Source organism: Benincasa hispida, chromosome 9 (assembly GCF_009727055.1).
Source record: "Benincasa hispida cultivar B227 chromosome 9, ASM972705v1, whole genome shotgun sequence".
Lineage (NCBI taxonomy): Eukaryota > Viridiplantae > Streptophyta > Magnoliopsida > Cucurbitales > Cucurbitaceae > Benincasa > Benincasa hispida.
The window spans coordinates 63,612,557-63,626,850 of record NC_052357.1 but is presented as its reverse complement, the minus strand read 5'-3'; the positions used below and the strand labels follow the sequence as shown (position 1 = coordinate 63,626,850).

The 14,294-nt window shown below is 35.2% G+C and overlaps 2 protein-coding genes across 4 annotated transcripts; both read left to right on the top strand.

Annotated features, from left to right (window-relative positions):
• Positions 1–2,129: 2,129 nt before the first annotated feature.
• On the top strand, positions 2,130–5,320 carry LOC120087253 (pentatricopeptide repeat-containing protein At5g11310, mitochondrial-like). 2 transcript variants are annotated; one of them, XM_039044188.1, is made up of 3 exons: positions 2,130–2,916; positions 3,202–4,712; positions 4,907–5,320. In XM_039044188.1, the coding sequence occupies exons 1-2, from the start codon at positions 2,301–2,303 to the stop codon at positions 4,422–4,424; spliced, it is 1,839 nt and encodes a 612-aa protein (XP_038900116.1). In that variant the 5' UTR covers positions 2,130–2,300; the 3' UTR covers positions 4,425–4,712; positions 4,907–5,320. The 2 variants fall into 2 exon arrangements, with proteins under 2 accessions (XP_038900116.1, XP_038900117.1); XM_039044189.1 differs by having other exon boundaries at positions 4,894–5,320.
• Positions 5,321–9,256: 3,936 nt separating this feature from the next.
• On the top strand, positions 9,257–13,355 carry LOC120086603 (protein TIFY 8-like). 2 transcript variants are annotated; one of them, XM_039043332.1, is made up of 7 exons: positions 9,257–9,999; positions 10,789–10,940; positions 11,076–11,515; positions 11,806–11,893; positions 12,399–12,585; positions 12,822–12,919; positions 13,007–13,355. In XM_039043332.1, exons 1-6 carry the CDS (start codon positions 9,747–9,749, stop codon positions 12,914–12,916), a joined length of 1,215 nt encoding a protein of 404 aa, XP_038899260.1. In that variant the 5' UTR covers positions 9,257–9,746; the 3' UTR covers positions 12,917–12,919; positions 13,007–13,355. The 2 variants fall into 2 exon arrangements, with proteins under 2 accessions (XP_038899260.1, XP_038899259.1); XM_039043331.1 differs by having other exon boundaries at positions 12,822–13,355.
• Positions 13,356–14,294: the final 939 nt, after the last annotated feature.

The following is a 14,294-nucleotide window of genomic DNA, read 5'->3' as shown; positions in this document are numbered from 1 at the left end:
TATGAGATAACTGAGCCTAATTGGGAAGGAATCATTGCAGGTCCTCCTTCACTATAAAACAACTATTGTCCAATACCCAGACGAGCAGGGGATATATGGGCATCCGAGGGCAACTAAAGCAGCCATGACAACTGGTTGTATATGAGATAACCGAGCCTATAGGACACAGTCAAAGCCATTAAGTCATAATGTTTGACTAAATTAAAAAAAAAATGAAAATTCTGGGAAGGAAGAGTTTCACCTGATCTGGAGTTTCAATCTTATCCCTCCCACTGCATATCATATCAAAACCACCCTGATAAAACAAAAATGCATTTAAATCAAGAATTGCATTCAAATGGCAATCACTTCGCATCAAGACTGCACATATTCACACTAACAATTCTAACAAGTGAAAGCTAGAAATCCCTTCAAGAAAATTAACCTGATTGCGATACGGGTAGATAAATTGTGCAATCAATTCTACGTATTTACCATATCTTGAGGTGGTCTGCAACAAGATTTGGAGAAGATAGCAGCTGGAGAATGAGATTTGAAGAAGTTCTACAAGAGGTATGTCTTGAAACTTACTTGTTTACAGCAAGAGCATGCTTTATATTTTGCCAAAATTAGTGTATTTGAGTGCTTAGATGATCCCCGCTCTCGCTCTCTCCACTTTCTCGCTGGTCTCGCTCTCTTCACTCTCGCTCTCTCCAACTTTCTCGCTCAAACTCTCGTTTTCTCCACTCTCGATAAGGATATCGCTTTCTCGAGCCTTCTCGCTCATTTGGCTCTCGGTAGTGTCGCTCTCTTCAGCCTTCTCGCTAGCTTGGATCTCGGCAGTGTCGCTCATTCCAGGTTTCTTGCTCTCTCCAATCTCGCCGCTCTCGCTCTCGCTCTCTCCCACCTCGCTGGTCTCGCTCTCTCCAACTTTCTCGATCAAACTCTCGCTAAGGATCTCGCTTTCTCAGCCTTCTCGCTCATTTGGCTCTCGGTAGTGTCGCTTCCTTCATGTTTCTCGCTAAGGATCTCGCTCTCTCCAGCCTTCTCGCTAGCTTGGATCTCGGCAGTGTTGCTCTCTCCAGGTTCTCGCTAAGGATCTCGCTCTCTCCAATCTCGCCAGCTTCGCTCTCTCCTTTCTCTCCACCCTCTCTCCAACTTCGCTCTCTCCCATTCTCTCGCTGCCTCCACTCTCGCTGGTATCGCTCTCTCCGCTCTCATTCTTTCCAAATCTCGTTAGCTACCGTGAATATAGTTAATCTCCGTGCAACTTCCACACGAATTTTCCCAAATAATTTTCTATATTTTCCTCAGTTCTTCAATCCTTTCTTCACTATTCAGGATTTAAGTCTTCAAGGTTTTCTCTTCTTTTTATCCTTTTAGGGTCCTCTCTACTCGTACTCCAGAATCAAATATGGTTATCGTAACTATAATACCTAACCATTATAGTTTACATTCACTCTTACTAATTGTTGGTGACAATTATTACAGTTATTATGACAAATTGTAAATATTAGATTATTTACATAACATAGGATTTAACTTTCTCCTAATTACCCCTTAATCACTTACTTAAGTAGGAAAATGGAGATCCGGGTTTCACAATTACTTCCCCCTTAAGAAATTTCGTCCTCGAAATTTACTCAAACTAACTAACTCTGGTTTAAGTTTCATAACAACCACTGTTGTAACCTCCTATACCCTCGTCTATTACACGCTTCCACTGCGCTACTCTAATATCAACTTTCTCAGTTTGAGCGAGATAGTTGGACGAGAGCGAGAGTGTAAGCGAGAGTGGAGAGAGCGAGATTGTAAGCGAGAGTGGAGAGAGCGAGATTGTAAGCGAGAAAGTGGTGAGGAGAGAGCGAGAAGGGTCGAGCTATCGGGTAAGCTGGGCCAGTCTTGATGTTTGGATGATTCCGGCTAACCATGAAGAGTTATGAGCTAAGGTTTTTATGGTAAGCTTCTTTGAGACATTTTAGAATAGTTTTGTAGAAGGAAGTATCTCAAAATAAGGTTTAGAACTATGAGTAATCTAAGCTGTAAGTTGGATCTGGATTCTAGGGGTAAAAAGGGAGCCCGAGGTAGAAAAGGGAACTATTAGAAAGGCTCCTAAGCAATTAAGGTGAGTGTTATAGCTTTGATAATTGGATTAGCTCAACATAAGCGCGCGAGGAAGCCAAGGCATAAAATTTTCGGAAGACATATTTAAGAGAGACAGACCGGAATTTCGTGTGGCACTACCGGAATAGTTTGTCGGAGAATTGTCGCCGGATTATGGTCGTCGGTTTCTCTGTATAAACCCTAAACCCTAATCCCTAATGCTCATTCAGAAACCTCGCCTTTTGGTATACGGAATCTTCCACGCCGTCGAGCACAATCATCGTTCTAAGTTTCGAGTTTCAGCTCTGCAACTCTCCTCTTTGTCTGCCCATTCATGGCTGTCCACGCCAGGAAAGCCCCTCATAAAGTGGCCTTCACTGCCTGACGAGTTCGGCAATCCGTTGCAATCGGATTCTGCCGTGATTTCAAACCCTAATCCTGCCATTGACCCGAAACTCGAAGCAAGTTATGCGCCGAATGACTTGTCTACCATTTCTGGCATCCTTTCCGATCACGGTGTCCGGCCCGGTGCAGAGCTCGAGGATGCTCTGGACCGGACTGGAATCGTGCCGAGTTCGAGTTTGTTGGAAGCTGTGTTCGATCATTTCGATTCGTCTCCCAAGTTCTTGCACTCGCTGTTTCTCTGGGCTGCGAAGAAACCCGGATTTTGTCCCTCTGCAGTATTATTCAACCGTCTGATCAACGTTCTTGCGAAATCGAGGGAGTTTGATTCTACTTGGTCTTTGATTATTTCTCGTCTCCGTGGAGATGAAAAGCCCTCTTTGGTTTCGGTAGACGTCTTCGTGATATTGATCAGGCGGTATGCTCGTGCAGGTATATTTTTAATTAGGCTACAATGTCGGTACTTCTGTATGGATTTGATTGATTTTCCATTTATTTTAACCGTCCCTGTATATGAAAATTCATATTTGGAAATCACCTTCCTTCACCATTCCAATTTAAGGGTTATATTCATCTTATATTGTCATTCTGTACTGTTGAGTGCGCTCGATTGAAACTTGAAAATGAACAGAGAAATTTTTTAGCTCGTGTTCTTGTTTGAGATAATGGTTTGGTTTATATTTTCGTTTTTGTTCTTATGGATAATAATTTCTTCAGGCATGCTTCAACCTGCAATTCGAACTTTTGAATTTGCTTGCAACCTAGAAACAATTTCAGGGACCAACTCAGAGGGCTTGTTTGAGATTTTACTGGATTCACTCTGCAAAGAAGGTCATGTCAGGGTAGCTTCCGAGTATTTCAATAGGAAAAGGGAAATGGATTCAAGTTTTGGACTGTCAATTCGAGCATATAATATACTTTTAAATGGATGGTTTCGATCAAGAAAGCTCAAACATGCTGAGAGGCTCTGGTTTGAGATGAAGAAGAACAAAATATCTCCAACTGTTGTTACCTATGGCACCCTTATAGAAGGCTACTGTCGAATGCATCGTGTCGAAAGAGCCATTGAATTGGTGGATGAGATGAGGGGAGAAGGTATTGAGCCAAATGCAATCATATATAACCCAATAGTTGATGCACTTGGGGAAGCTGGGAGGTTTAAGGAGGCACTGGGAATGATGGAGCGGTTCATGGTTTTGGAACAAGGCCCTACTATCTCGACGTATAATTCTCTTGTCAAGGGGTATTGCAAGACAGGAGATCTTTCTGGGGCTAGCAAGATCCTTAAGTCGATGATAAGTAGAGGATTCACTCCAACCCCAACTACCTATAACTACTTCTTCAGATTCTTCTCGAAGCATGGTAAAATTGAGGAGGGTATGAACCTTTACAATAAAATGATTGAATCAGGATATGCGCCAGATAAACTTACATATCACCTGTTGCTGAAGATGTTATGTGAAGAGGAGAGATTAAACCTTGCAGTTCAAGTTTGCAATGAAATGAAGGCTAGAGGGTTTGACATGGACTTAGCTACAAGCACCATGTTAATTCATTTGCTTTGCAAGATGCATAAATTTGAAGAAGCTTTTACAGAATTTGAACACATGATTCATCGAGGAATTGTTCCTCAATATCTTACTTTCTTTAGATTGCATGATGAATTCATGAAACGTGGATGGACAAAAATGGCATCTAAGCTGCAAGAAATGATGTCTTCGGTTCCTCATTCAGAGAAGTTACCCGATACGTATAATCAAACTCCTGATTCTATCCGTGCTAGAAGAAAATCTATTATGCGTAAAGCCGAGGCAATGTCCGAAATGTTGAAGGTCTGTAAAGACCCTAGAGAGCTTGTCAAACGCAGAAGTCCATCCGAAAATGCTGTATTTAGTGCAAATAGGTTGATGGATGATATCAAAAAGAAAGCCAGCCTTTGACTGTTTGAACCCATCTACTTAAATTTTGCTGTTGCTGGTAAATAACTTCTCGTTAGCTCAACACAAAATGACTTGCGCCACATAATTTATACATAGAAATCAGTGGAGAAACTCCAACAAATGGATCAGTTTCACTGGCATGTACAGTTACTTGGCAAGGGGGCGAACACACTTTGTGCGGATCGAGTGTTTTTAAGGTGAACGGGGGCGCTCGTATATCGAATGGAGAGCTCGCAAGAATTCAGTTGGATTCAGAATTGTTTTATTCATTTGAATGTAGAACAGAACGTAAGTCCATTTGATTTAATCTTTCTTTATCCAGAGTAACATTATTATTATTAGGCCTCTTTGAAGGTTGGCGATTGACTTTAGCTGTTCAAGAATATCACTGTAATCCAAATCAAATCCCCTACTTTGATTTTCCCATTTCATTTTGCTCAATCTGAATATTCTCTCATATGTGCAAAAGCTTTTTCCCCCAGGGATCAGAAACCATTTGCTGAATTTCAACTTTGAAGTCAGAACATGCGACCAAAATTACATAGCAGGGAGAAAAACAAGGATGGGAGTGTTGAATTCAAGGACACGACGTATGTGAATGTTGCTGAAAAGCAAGGTTTTCCAACAGAATGATGATGAAACGCACAATTGTTGGGAAGTGCTTTTGCAACCAAACTCAGTTGAATTGCATCATTGTCCATTAACAATGTCACGGGGAGCTTTGTGAATGCGGGTGAAATTATTCGAGGAGGCTATCACAATGTCGTTGACAATTTTATAACGTTAGATGAAATACAAAATATATAGAATTTGTATCTTGGAGTTATTATGAGTCGAGTAAATTTTTATCTACATTCAACTATTATTAAAAAATAGCTACGTTGTGACCGTTTCATTGAATAATTTTCTCCATCATAGCAATTGGTTTCAGATTGCAGCCGATGACATTTCTTCAGGAACGGCTGGCTAGTGGAATCCACTCCACCTCCTCGTAAGATCACCATTTTAAGTTCTTTGCCACTCGAGCATCACACACATCAACTAATTTGATTGGGGAAAAAATCACAATTTACCTACTTTTTAAAAGGGTTTATAATATTCTAAGTTTGGTTGTATGGATAATTATCAGCTTTAATATTGTTCATTCAAGCATGCTTTGCTTTTGATTATATAATTGCTTTTTTTGAACCATTGTTCTCATCATATTGTTTTAAATACCATATCGCATTTATGGAGTGGGATTTGAAGCTATGAGTTGTTAGAAGTATTTTTTGATTGAAACAATTGTTATCATTGGGGAAAATAAAAGAATACAAGCGCATACAAAAAACCAAACCTACAAAAAGCCCTACTAAAGAAAGAGTTTCCAACTCGGTAAGAAGTCTTCGAAATCGAAATTGAAAGAGAAACATGAAACCTCACTAAAGACTAGACCTCATTAGAGTCTCTCCTCACCACGAAACACTCTATGTTGAAAGATAGTTTTATCTCTATGTATCATGGTATTATAACTTTCTTTATCTTCCATAGTTTTATGAACGGGACGGGTTTAATACTTCTTTGTGAGCTTCATAGACCTTTTTGTAGTTTTGATATTGATTTGATTGTGTTGAATCCAAGTTGTAGTGAGTTGGTAGATTTCTTCAATAGAAGCTTGGTTTCTTACCAGATATATATAATCAAATTAAATTAGTTGCTAATCCTAGTTATTTTGACTTTGTAATTGTAGATTGGATAGTATTAGTACTCTTAAAGAACACAGAAAAATGGAAGTAAAAATAATTTAAAACCATTTATTATCTTGTTTGGGTATGTAATTATTACCATCAATCGCTATAATCTTGAAAATTTATTTAACCAAAAAAAAAAAAAAAATAGAAGGGTTGATATCTTATTTTAGACCTATAACTAACTGTATTCCATTTTTCTTTTTATCCATGAACTGGCTGCATTTGGGATTGATTTTGAAAGAAATAGAAGTTAACCGTTTTTTGTATTCGGTAAAATAAATTACAATTTAATGGAAAATCACACTTTTTTAAATAAGCTATTTACTAGCTTTTAGATTTTCTTAAAGGAGATGCAATTTTTAATAATTTTTTACTTTTATTTTTATCATTTAAAATTAAAATTTATTTTATATATCTATTTTAAATAATTAACAATAATTTAGTATTTATTTATCAAACACGTGTAACCGCTTCAACTGATTTTATAGAAAGCACAATTGGCAAAAAAGTTTATCAAACACTAATACGCTTCAACTGATTTTACAGAAAGCACAGTTTGTAAAAACTTAAAAAACTATTTCAGTTTTGGTTTCTTGAACTTTCATAAATAAATTATTTTGACCATTGTTATTATGCAGTGTGGTTTCTGGATGACAAGAAAAATAATAGTAGATATCAATTTTTCTTTTTCTTTTTTTTTTTTTAAAATATACATCGTAAAAAATTAAATTAGACATTTTCAAGACATAAGGATTTCGATGGATTTTTTCTTTTCCCTTTTTTTTTTTTTTTTAATTTTTAATTTTAAGTTCAAAGATCGAATTAATTTTTTTTAAAAAAAAATCTTAAAATAATAGACAAATACAAAGCATTATAGAAAGTTTGATATTAATTTCAAACTTGAGCATTATTAAATAATCATGAAAAATATCTTCTTTCATGAGGTCCAAATCGAAATAACACTTATTATAAAAAAAAATATGAAAAAATAATAAAAAATAATAAAGGCCAATAAAAATCAGGGAGAAGGAAATTTGATATCCAGAAATAAAATATCAACAAATATGTCTCATTTTTATGCATATAAATCTTATTTTCATAGTTGAACTTTGAATCTTATTATGTTTTCGTTTCTAAATTTTTAAACACGTCTATTTTAGTCCTCAACTTTTAAAAAACGCTTACTTTAGTATCTCCTATTAAATTTATGTTAACTCTTAAATAAAATGATGAAATGATTTGTATTTTTAGATGACTGTGCTGCCAAATAAGTTAGTCATACTAAAAAATTTAGGGTTTCAATTTTGAATTATGTGGTAGAATAATTGATTAGGGTTTCTATTTCATCAAATATTTAACAAAATCTGAATAGTATAGACCAAAATAAACACTTTTTACAAGTTCAGTGACCAAACGATGGTCACATAATCCTAAAACCCAACAAAATTATGGGAATTTATAAATAATGAAAACTTTTAATATTTCATATATATAAACATATGTATACTGGTGTTAAAATATTGAAAAAGATAATTTAAAAAAAAAAAATAGAGGATAGATATTGATTTTTTTTTAGCAAGAGATGGGGATCAAACTCCGACTTCTAAGTTCACTTTTGCGATTGAAAACATAATTGATCTTTGATATTGATGTCTAATTTATTGATGTATTGATTGTGAATACTATTTTGTTCTATATACTTTATTTCTTCGTTTTGATTATTATATTTTAAAAATATTTAGTTTGATGCCATATTTTCAACTTTAATTCATTCTAATCTATGTATTTTTAGAACATTTGTTTTGTCCTCTTTTTTAAAAAAAGTTGCTAATTTGTCCATATTTTCAAGACTTTAGCATAAAATTTGTACACGATAGAAACACTTCATTCAAATTGATGTCTATAAAAATGGAGCGGATTAAGTATCATGCATTGAATGGACCAAAATAACAACTTTTTAAAAGTGTAGAATCCAAAACATATGTTTTGAGCATATATAGAATAAAATGGATAAAAGTGACAATATATAAATCAAAATGATTGTTCCGAAAGTATAGAAACCAAAATGAATAAAAGTAAAAAAATATAAACACATTTAAACCAAGGTATTAATTTTAAGAGTAATAAAGTATAAGCCTAAGCATTTTGTTAATTTGAACCTAACGAACAAGACACCAATTATCCTTATCATTAAGTTGATGGTTCGATCTTCAATCCCGTCATAATATTTTTTTTCTTCTTGACAATGTCTGGAGTATCGGAGATTTGAAATCTTACTGTAATATGATTGATTTGTTTTATTATAGACAAAACTTGGGTAACATGCTTTGAATTATGCAAGCAACATGTTTCAACAATATGCTACGTGACAGACATATTCTACCAAATATTTTTTCTTATAGTTATATTGCATATTCAATGATCTGTCTTCCTTTTCTTACAAAAATTATTTCTTCCCTCCTTGAAAATCTTCTTAAAGGTTCAACCATATATATGTTGTGGTCTTGTTTAATTTTAGGTTTAGCCCATTTATTAAAAAAGTGAGTATTGAAAGTTTTGAACTCAGTGATTGTGTAAGTCTCGATCTTCATGTATTGTGTTCAAAAACTTTTTTTTCTTTGTTGAGGGTTTGTTCCAGTGGTCAATTAGGCCTAGCTAGATTGTTGTGAGCTTGGGGAGTAAGTAAGAACTCGGTTTTTCTTTTTTCTTTTTTCTTTTTAATGTTGTATTGAACTGGAAAAAATTTTGCTTATGAAGGTGAGTGAATCTCATACTTAGGGGAGCTTAAGTAGTTTGTTCTGATGGGATCTCATGTAAAGCTTAGAGAAGCTTTATTGTGGGAATGAGGGAGCTCAAACTTATAGAGAGCTCAAGTCGAAACTTAAGAATAAGTTGTATATGAGCCTAATTGCTTGATTTTATATTAATTTTTTTACTAATTTCTAACCGGTGTCGGTTGTTAATATAAATTTACAATAATTGAGCTATGTTCTAGTTCGGGTTATCAAGTAATAGTTGAACTAAACAAAAGTCTAGGCAATTTTATGTAAAGTAATGAAGAGAGAATCTACAATAGTTTTAAGTACAAAATTATTATATTTTAATTACAAATAACCCAGTTCGATTTTCTTTCCAATGAACTGAAGAAGCTATCTGTCCTCATCCTTCAAAATCTTCATCATTCATATTTCTCTCAACAATTTCTTTTTCCATGTGATTTTGATTTTGATGAGCTTGTCACCTGTTCGATTTTTCGTCCATGCGCAACTAAATTTGTTGACGAACTCACTGAATTTCTCACGATTTAATCAAAATCCGATGAACTGAAGAAACAGAATCCCTCACCGGCGCCGGCGTCGGGATTGGGAAGTTTCTCAAGATGCTTTTCTCTGCGGTTTATCTCGAGAAAAGAGCCTGATTCTTTCAGTTTCCTCTCTCTTCTGATTCTTTTTGCCTTTTTTTTGTTGGTTCTCTGTATGTTTCTTTTCAAAAACCGAGTTTCTTGTCTTTTGTTGTTCTCTACACTCTTGCTCTTTATGCAGAGTGAAATGGATGCTTCCGTAAAGAGGCATTGCTTGTGGTTCTGTCTCTAATGGCTCGTCAAGGCGCTTATTCCAATGCTGGCTACTGCAGCAATGGTGAGAAGAAGAGTACGAGCCAGGTTCAACAGTTGGGTAACGCGATCTTCCATGATTTTCTTGGCATTAGGACCAAAGATGCTTCCGTACTCTTGGCCGCGAAGACGCCGGATGTAAGCTTCTCGGAGGCATCGACGCCGCCGTCGGCTTTGGCTTCTTCTAGCGGTGGCCGTGGACTCCACTCCGCCGCCTCCGATCTTGCTTCTGGTCCGTTTGTTAACATTCGTTGTCTTGAATTTGCATTTTTCTAGGTTATTTAATGTCTATTTGCTTTCGTGTTAATGATTTTGTTGAATTGCTTCTCCTTTGCCTGAATGACTTCGATATTTTTTGGTTTTCCTTTTGTTTTGAAGAATATTCCGATCATTATCGTCATCTGATGGTTTTTCGATCCTCACTGAGCGTGATTGTTTATTTTTCTTTTTTGTTATATTCTTTGATCAAGCAGCTTTTGATTATAAAATATTGATTTTCATGTGTGAACTCGTCTTTTCTGTAGAAAGTTGACTTCCGTGGTTTTATGCAAATTTTCTTCCTGCAACGTAGAATTTCTGTCTGCAACCCTCATTCCCTTTGCTCTTTATGTCACTGTAAAGTGTAAAGGATTGGTGTCTTTGAGGTCGCCATTGGTTAGAAGCTTTCCGAAAGACCTCTTTTCCATTTGACTATCTCTTTTCGTTCAGTTTTTTTAAACTTATGTATTCTGAAATGGAAACTACAATTAATTTTTCTAGAATCTTCCTTTCCCATTGTTAATTTCTTCCTACTCAGGCTAGAAATTTCATTCAGCTTGTATATCTCTCCCTGAACTGAGTGTTGTGACGTGCAACTTTTCCTTTGATTTATCTATGAAGTTTGAACTGAACTTATTGATGTATGTGATTTTGAATCCTTATTGTGGCTGTTTGCTTTATTTTCAAGTATCATCTGTCTGATTTGAGCATTGAATTCTTATCTGACGTAAAATTTACTCTGTTCTTTCCTCACTTTTTATAGAAAACCAGGTTGGAGATTACCTTGAAGGGGTTCCATTCTACAGTCCAAGGAATGATATATCCGGACCTGAAAATGGTAACCGAATAGCAGGGATTAAACGCAGTAATCCAGATTCTGCTTTCATGGGGTCATATAGAACCCAAATTCCTCATGTAAGCCTCTGACTCTCTTGAGAGTCGCACGCAGTGAAGGTTTTGACAGCTTTTAGTTTCTTTAGTCATATTCACATGGAAGTGAAAAGGACTTCTATGGATAATTTGATATAATTTTCTTTAATCTTGTATTAGATACTACAAAATGGAGCTGGTGGAGATCGACCAAGATACAACGATAATGAGGCACTTTACAGTATGCAGCCACCAAGAATTGCTGCTTCTTCCGTCACACAACATTCTCTTGGTACTAGATTCAATCCGAGTATTTCCAAATGGGAGAGACCCATTTCGTCGAACATGAGTTCTGCACCGAATTCTCCACTCGGGAGTCAGTTTGTGCCTCGTGTTCATCAAGTAGCTTCCAATTTTTCCAGAGAATTTAATGTTGCTCCCTCCAGTATTTCTCAGTCTGCTGCTGATGAAGGATCTAGAACTGGGATGAAAAGCCCTGGAGTTTTAAATAACTTTAATGCTCGACATGATGGGAGACGCTCTTCTCAAATGTTGCTAGGTTGTGACAAGCAGAAGACCAATACTGAAGGTTTAGCATACAAATCTTCTAACCCTCCCAGGTAAATTCCAGACCGCTCATCATTTTGAATAGCTAACATTCTCAATTGTCCTACAACAATTTAGGGTTCGTTTGAATTTTTAGTCAATTTCCATAAACAAATACATGGTTTAAAAACTCTTTTCCCCCCAAAACTTAGCTTGGATTTTGAGAACATTTGAAAAGGGTATATAACAGAACAAAGAACCTATAAGGGGGAGTAGTCAGTAGTGTTTAAAGTTTATTTTTCAGAAATCAAATGACGATCTGACGGAGCATTAGAGTGTTGTGTGTTTAAATATATTGTGACAGTCAGCAGGATCTTGATTCAAACAACAGACAGATGACTATTTTCTATGGCGGTCAAGCTCATGTTTTTGATGATGTCCATCCAAACAAGGTATTTTTCCTGTCTGGCAAATGCTTCATCTGAAACCATCTTGGTCCATAAGTAATTCATTATACTGTTTTCATTTTTTGCTTGGATTTTTTAACTGATAAGCTCACTATACATGCTTCATAAAGATTTATCGACTTTGGCTATGTTAAAAGTTTGTATCGGATGGGCAATTCGCAATATACTATCCAACATACTTCATCAAGACCTAGCTATAATAAAATCTTGAATGCAATGAGAAAATTGCAACATACATCAGTAGTATCATTTAATTACAAGTCAAGAGGGATGTATAAATTTTGTTCCATATTTTTGTTGGAGAAAAATTTCGTTTTGGAGTTCGTATATTGAGCACCTGACCAGCTTTAGAAGGAAGAAGCGTATGTGTATGTTTGATCTTCTAAATGAGGACGTTTTAGTTAAAATTTTAGGACTTCACTCAAGTAGAATTTCTGTTTTGTTGTTGATTATCCGTTAATCTCAGTAGTAGCTGCTGCATATTTTTCAGGCTGATATTATCATGGCCTTAGCTGGATCAAATGGAGGCTCTTGGTCAACAACCTTAGCACCTAAATTAAATGTAACTGGGATACCTAGTGACCAGGAATCAGCTAAAGAGCATCATGGAAAGTTATATCATAGTTTGATATCCACCAGTCGAGGAGTTGGCGATATTCCTACCTCGACGCAAGCAGGTGATTCTAACTTAAACAAGATTGGATTAACTAATTAAGTATGATTAACAACAAAATATGTTAGTATATGCGGTCACAGATTTTTGCAGCTATCTATCAGCTTTTCAAGACTCGATAGTAAGATTTTACTTTGTTAAAAGTTGTTTGCAAGTTTGTTGGTGCAATCTTTCATTTAGGTTAATTTATAGGCTTTTATACATAATAATTGACAAACCAAACCAACGTTCTGGCTGTAGCTGTTGGTGATCATCGACACGGCGTTGCAGCGAAAGAGACCCGAGAACCTGTTCATTCAGCAGAGCCCAATGCTGAACAGTACAAGGAGAGTTAAGTTGTAAGATTACTGTTAGAACCAATCTCATCGCCGTTTTCGTCTATCAGTCTTGTGTTTCTGCAAATAACAGTCAATTACTCTCTTAAGGTGACGACGATGGCTTTCTTTCCATCCCCATCCCGCCATCCCCATTCTCGTGCCTTTTGTTCGCAGCAAGAGGTCATTGATCAAAACTGAAGGGTAAAGAGATTTATGGTAGAAAGTATTGTTGTTAGTCCAATTTCATTAGCATTGTCATTATTTTCCTTTTAGCAAATACAACAGTCAATTGCTTGCTTAAGGGGACGGGTTTCTCTAATATTTGTTTGATGCAGAAAAGTCGGTTGCCTTCAAAGCTTGCTATAAAATTTTCCATTTTATCTATTGTGAAGTGTAGTGGAAAATTATGTTTATACTTTTCTTGCCCCTAATAAGATACAATGTCATATCATGGGTAGATTCTTTCTTTCAAGGGTATTTTGGTCATTTTTATTTTGAGGTTAAAATTGGTAGTTTTTTCCTTTCATGCCACTTTGGTAAATGACTACTTTGATTTTTTTTTATTTAAAAAAAAAAATCCATTTTGTTTTTTATTTTTGTAAGCTAAAATTTTAAACACTATTTACACCTATAAGGGTTGTTTGAGTGTTTGTGTAATTGAATGGATTTTGGATTGTAATGTAATTCAACACCTATGTTTGGATTGAGCGTTTTGAATCCAATTTGTAATATTAAACTCATTCCGTTTCGATCTTTTTTAACTTTGAAGGAATCAAATTCCAATGCAAAAGTGTATGCTAGTGCTATTGAATTTAATTTTGAAAAACTTTAAAAACAGAAAAAACTAAAAATTAAAACATGCTTTTACAAAGAAAATGATCCTACTCTTGAAGATTGCCTTCAATGTATTTCCTTTCCTGTTCATCTTACAAATGCAAATCTCTTTCTTGAACAAGAATCAACAAAACACTATCACTAGTGTCTTCTTAGTTATTCGTAGGCAAGAATTGGATTGTGGGATGTAAAACCTCTTGGACAAGAGAATTGATTTTACAAACAAGTTCTAAAATTTGTGAGTGAGAAAGAGTTCCTGTGAGAGAGTTTTCCTTTTCTTTTTTTTTTTTTTTTTTTTTTTTTTTTTTTTTTTTTTTTTTTTTTTTTTTTTTTTTTTTTTTTTTTTTTTTTTTTTTTTTCCTTCTTCTTCTTCTTCTTCTTCCCTCCTCCTCTAATACGTTCAATCACTTTCTTCACTAAAATAACTCTTCTAGTGGGGAGTTATTTAAGTTAAGTTATATTATATTAAATCATATTTAATATAATATAATTAAATTAATAATTAATTAATCTAGTCATCATATATTTAAAATATGCACTTGAATCATATTAAAATGTATAT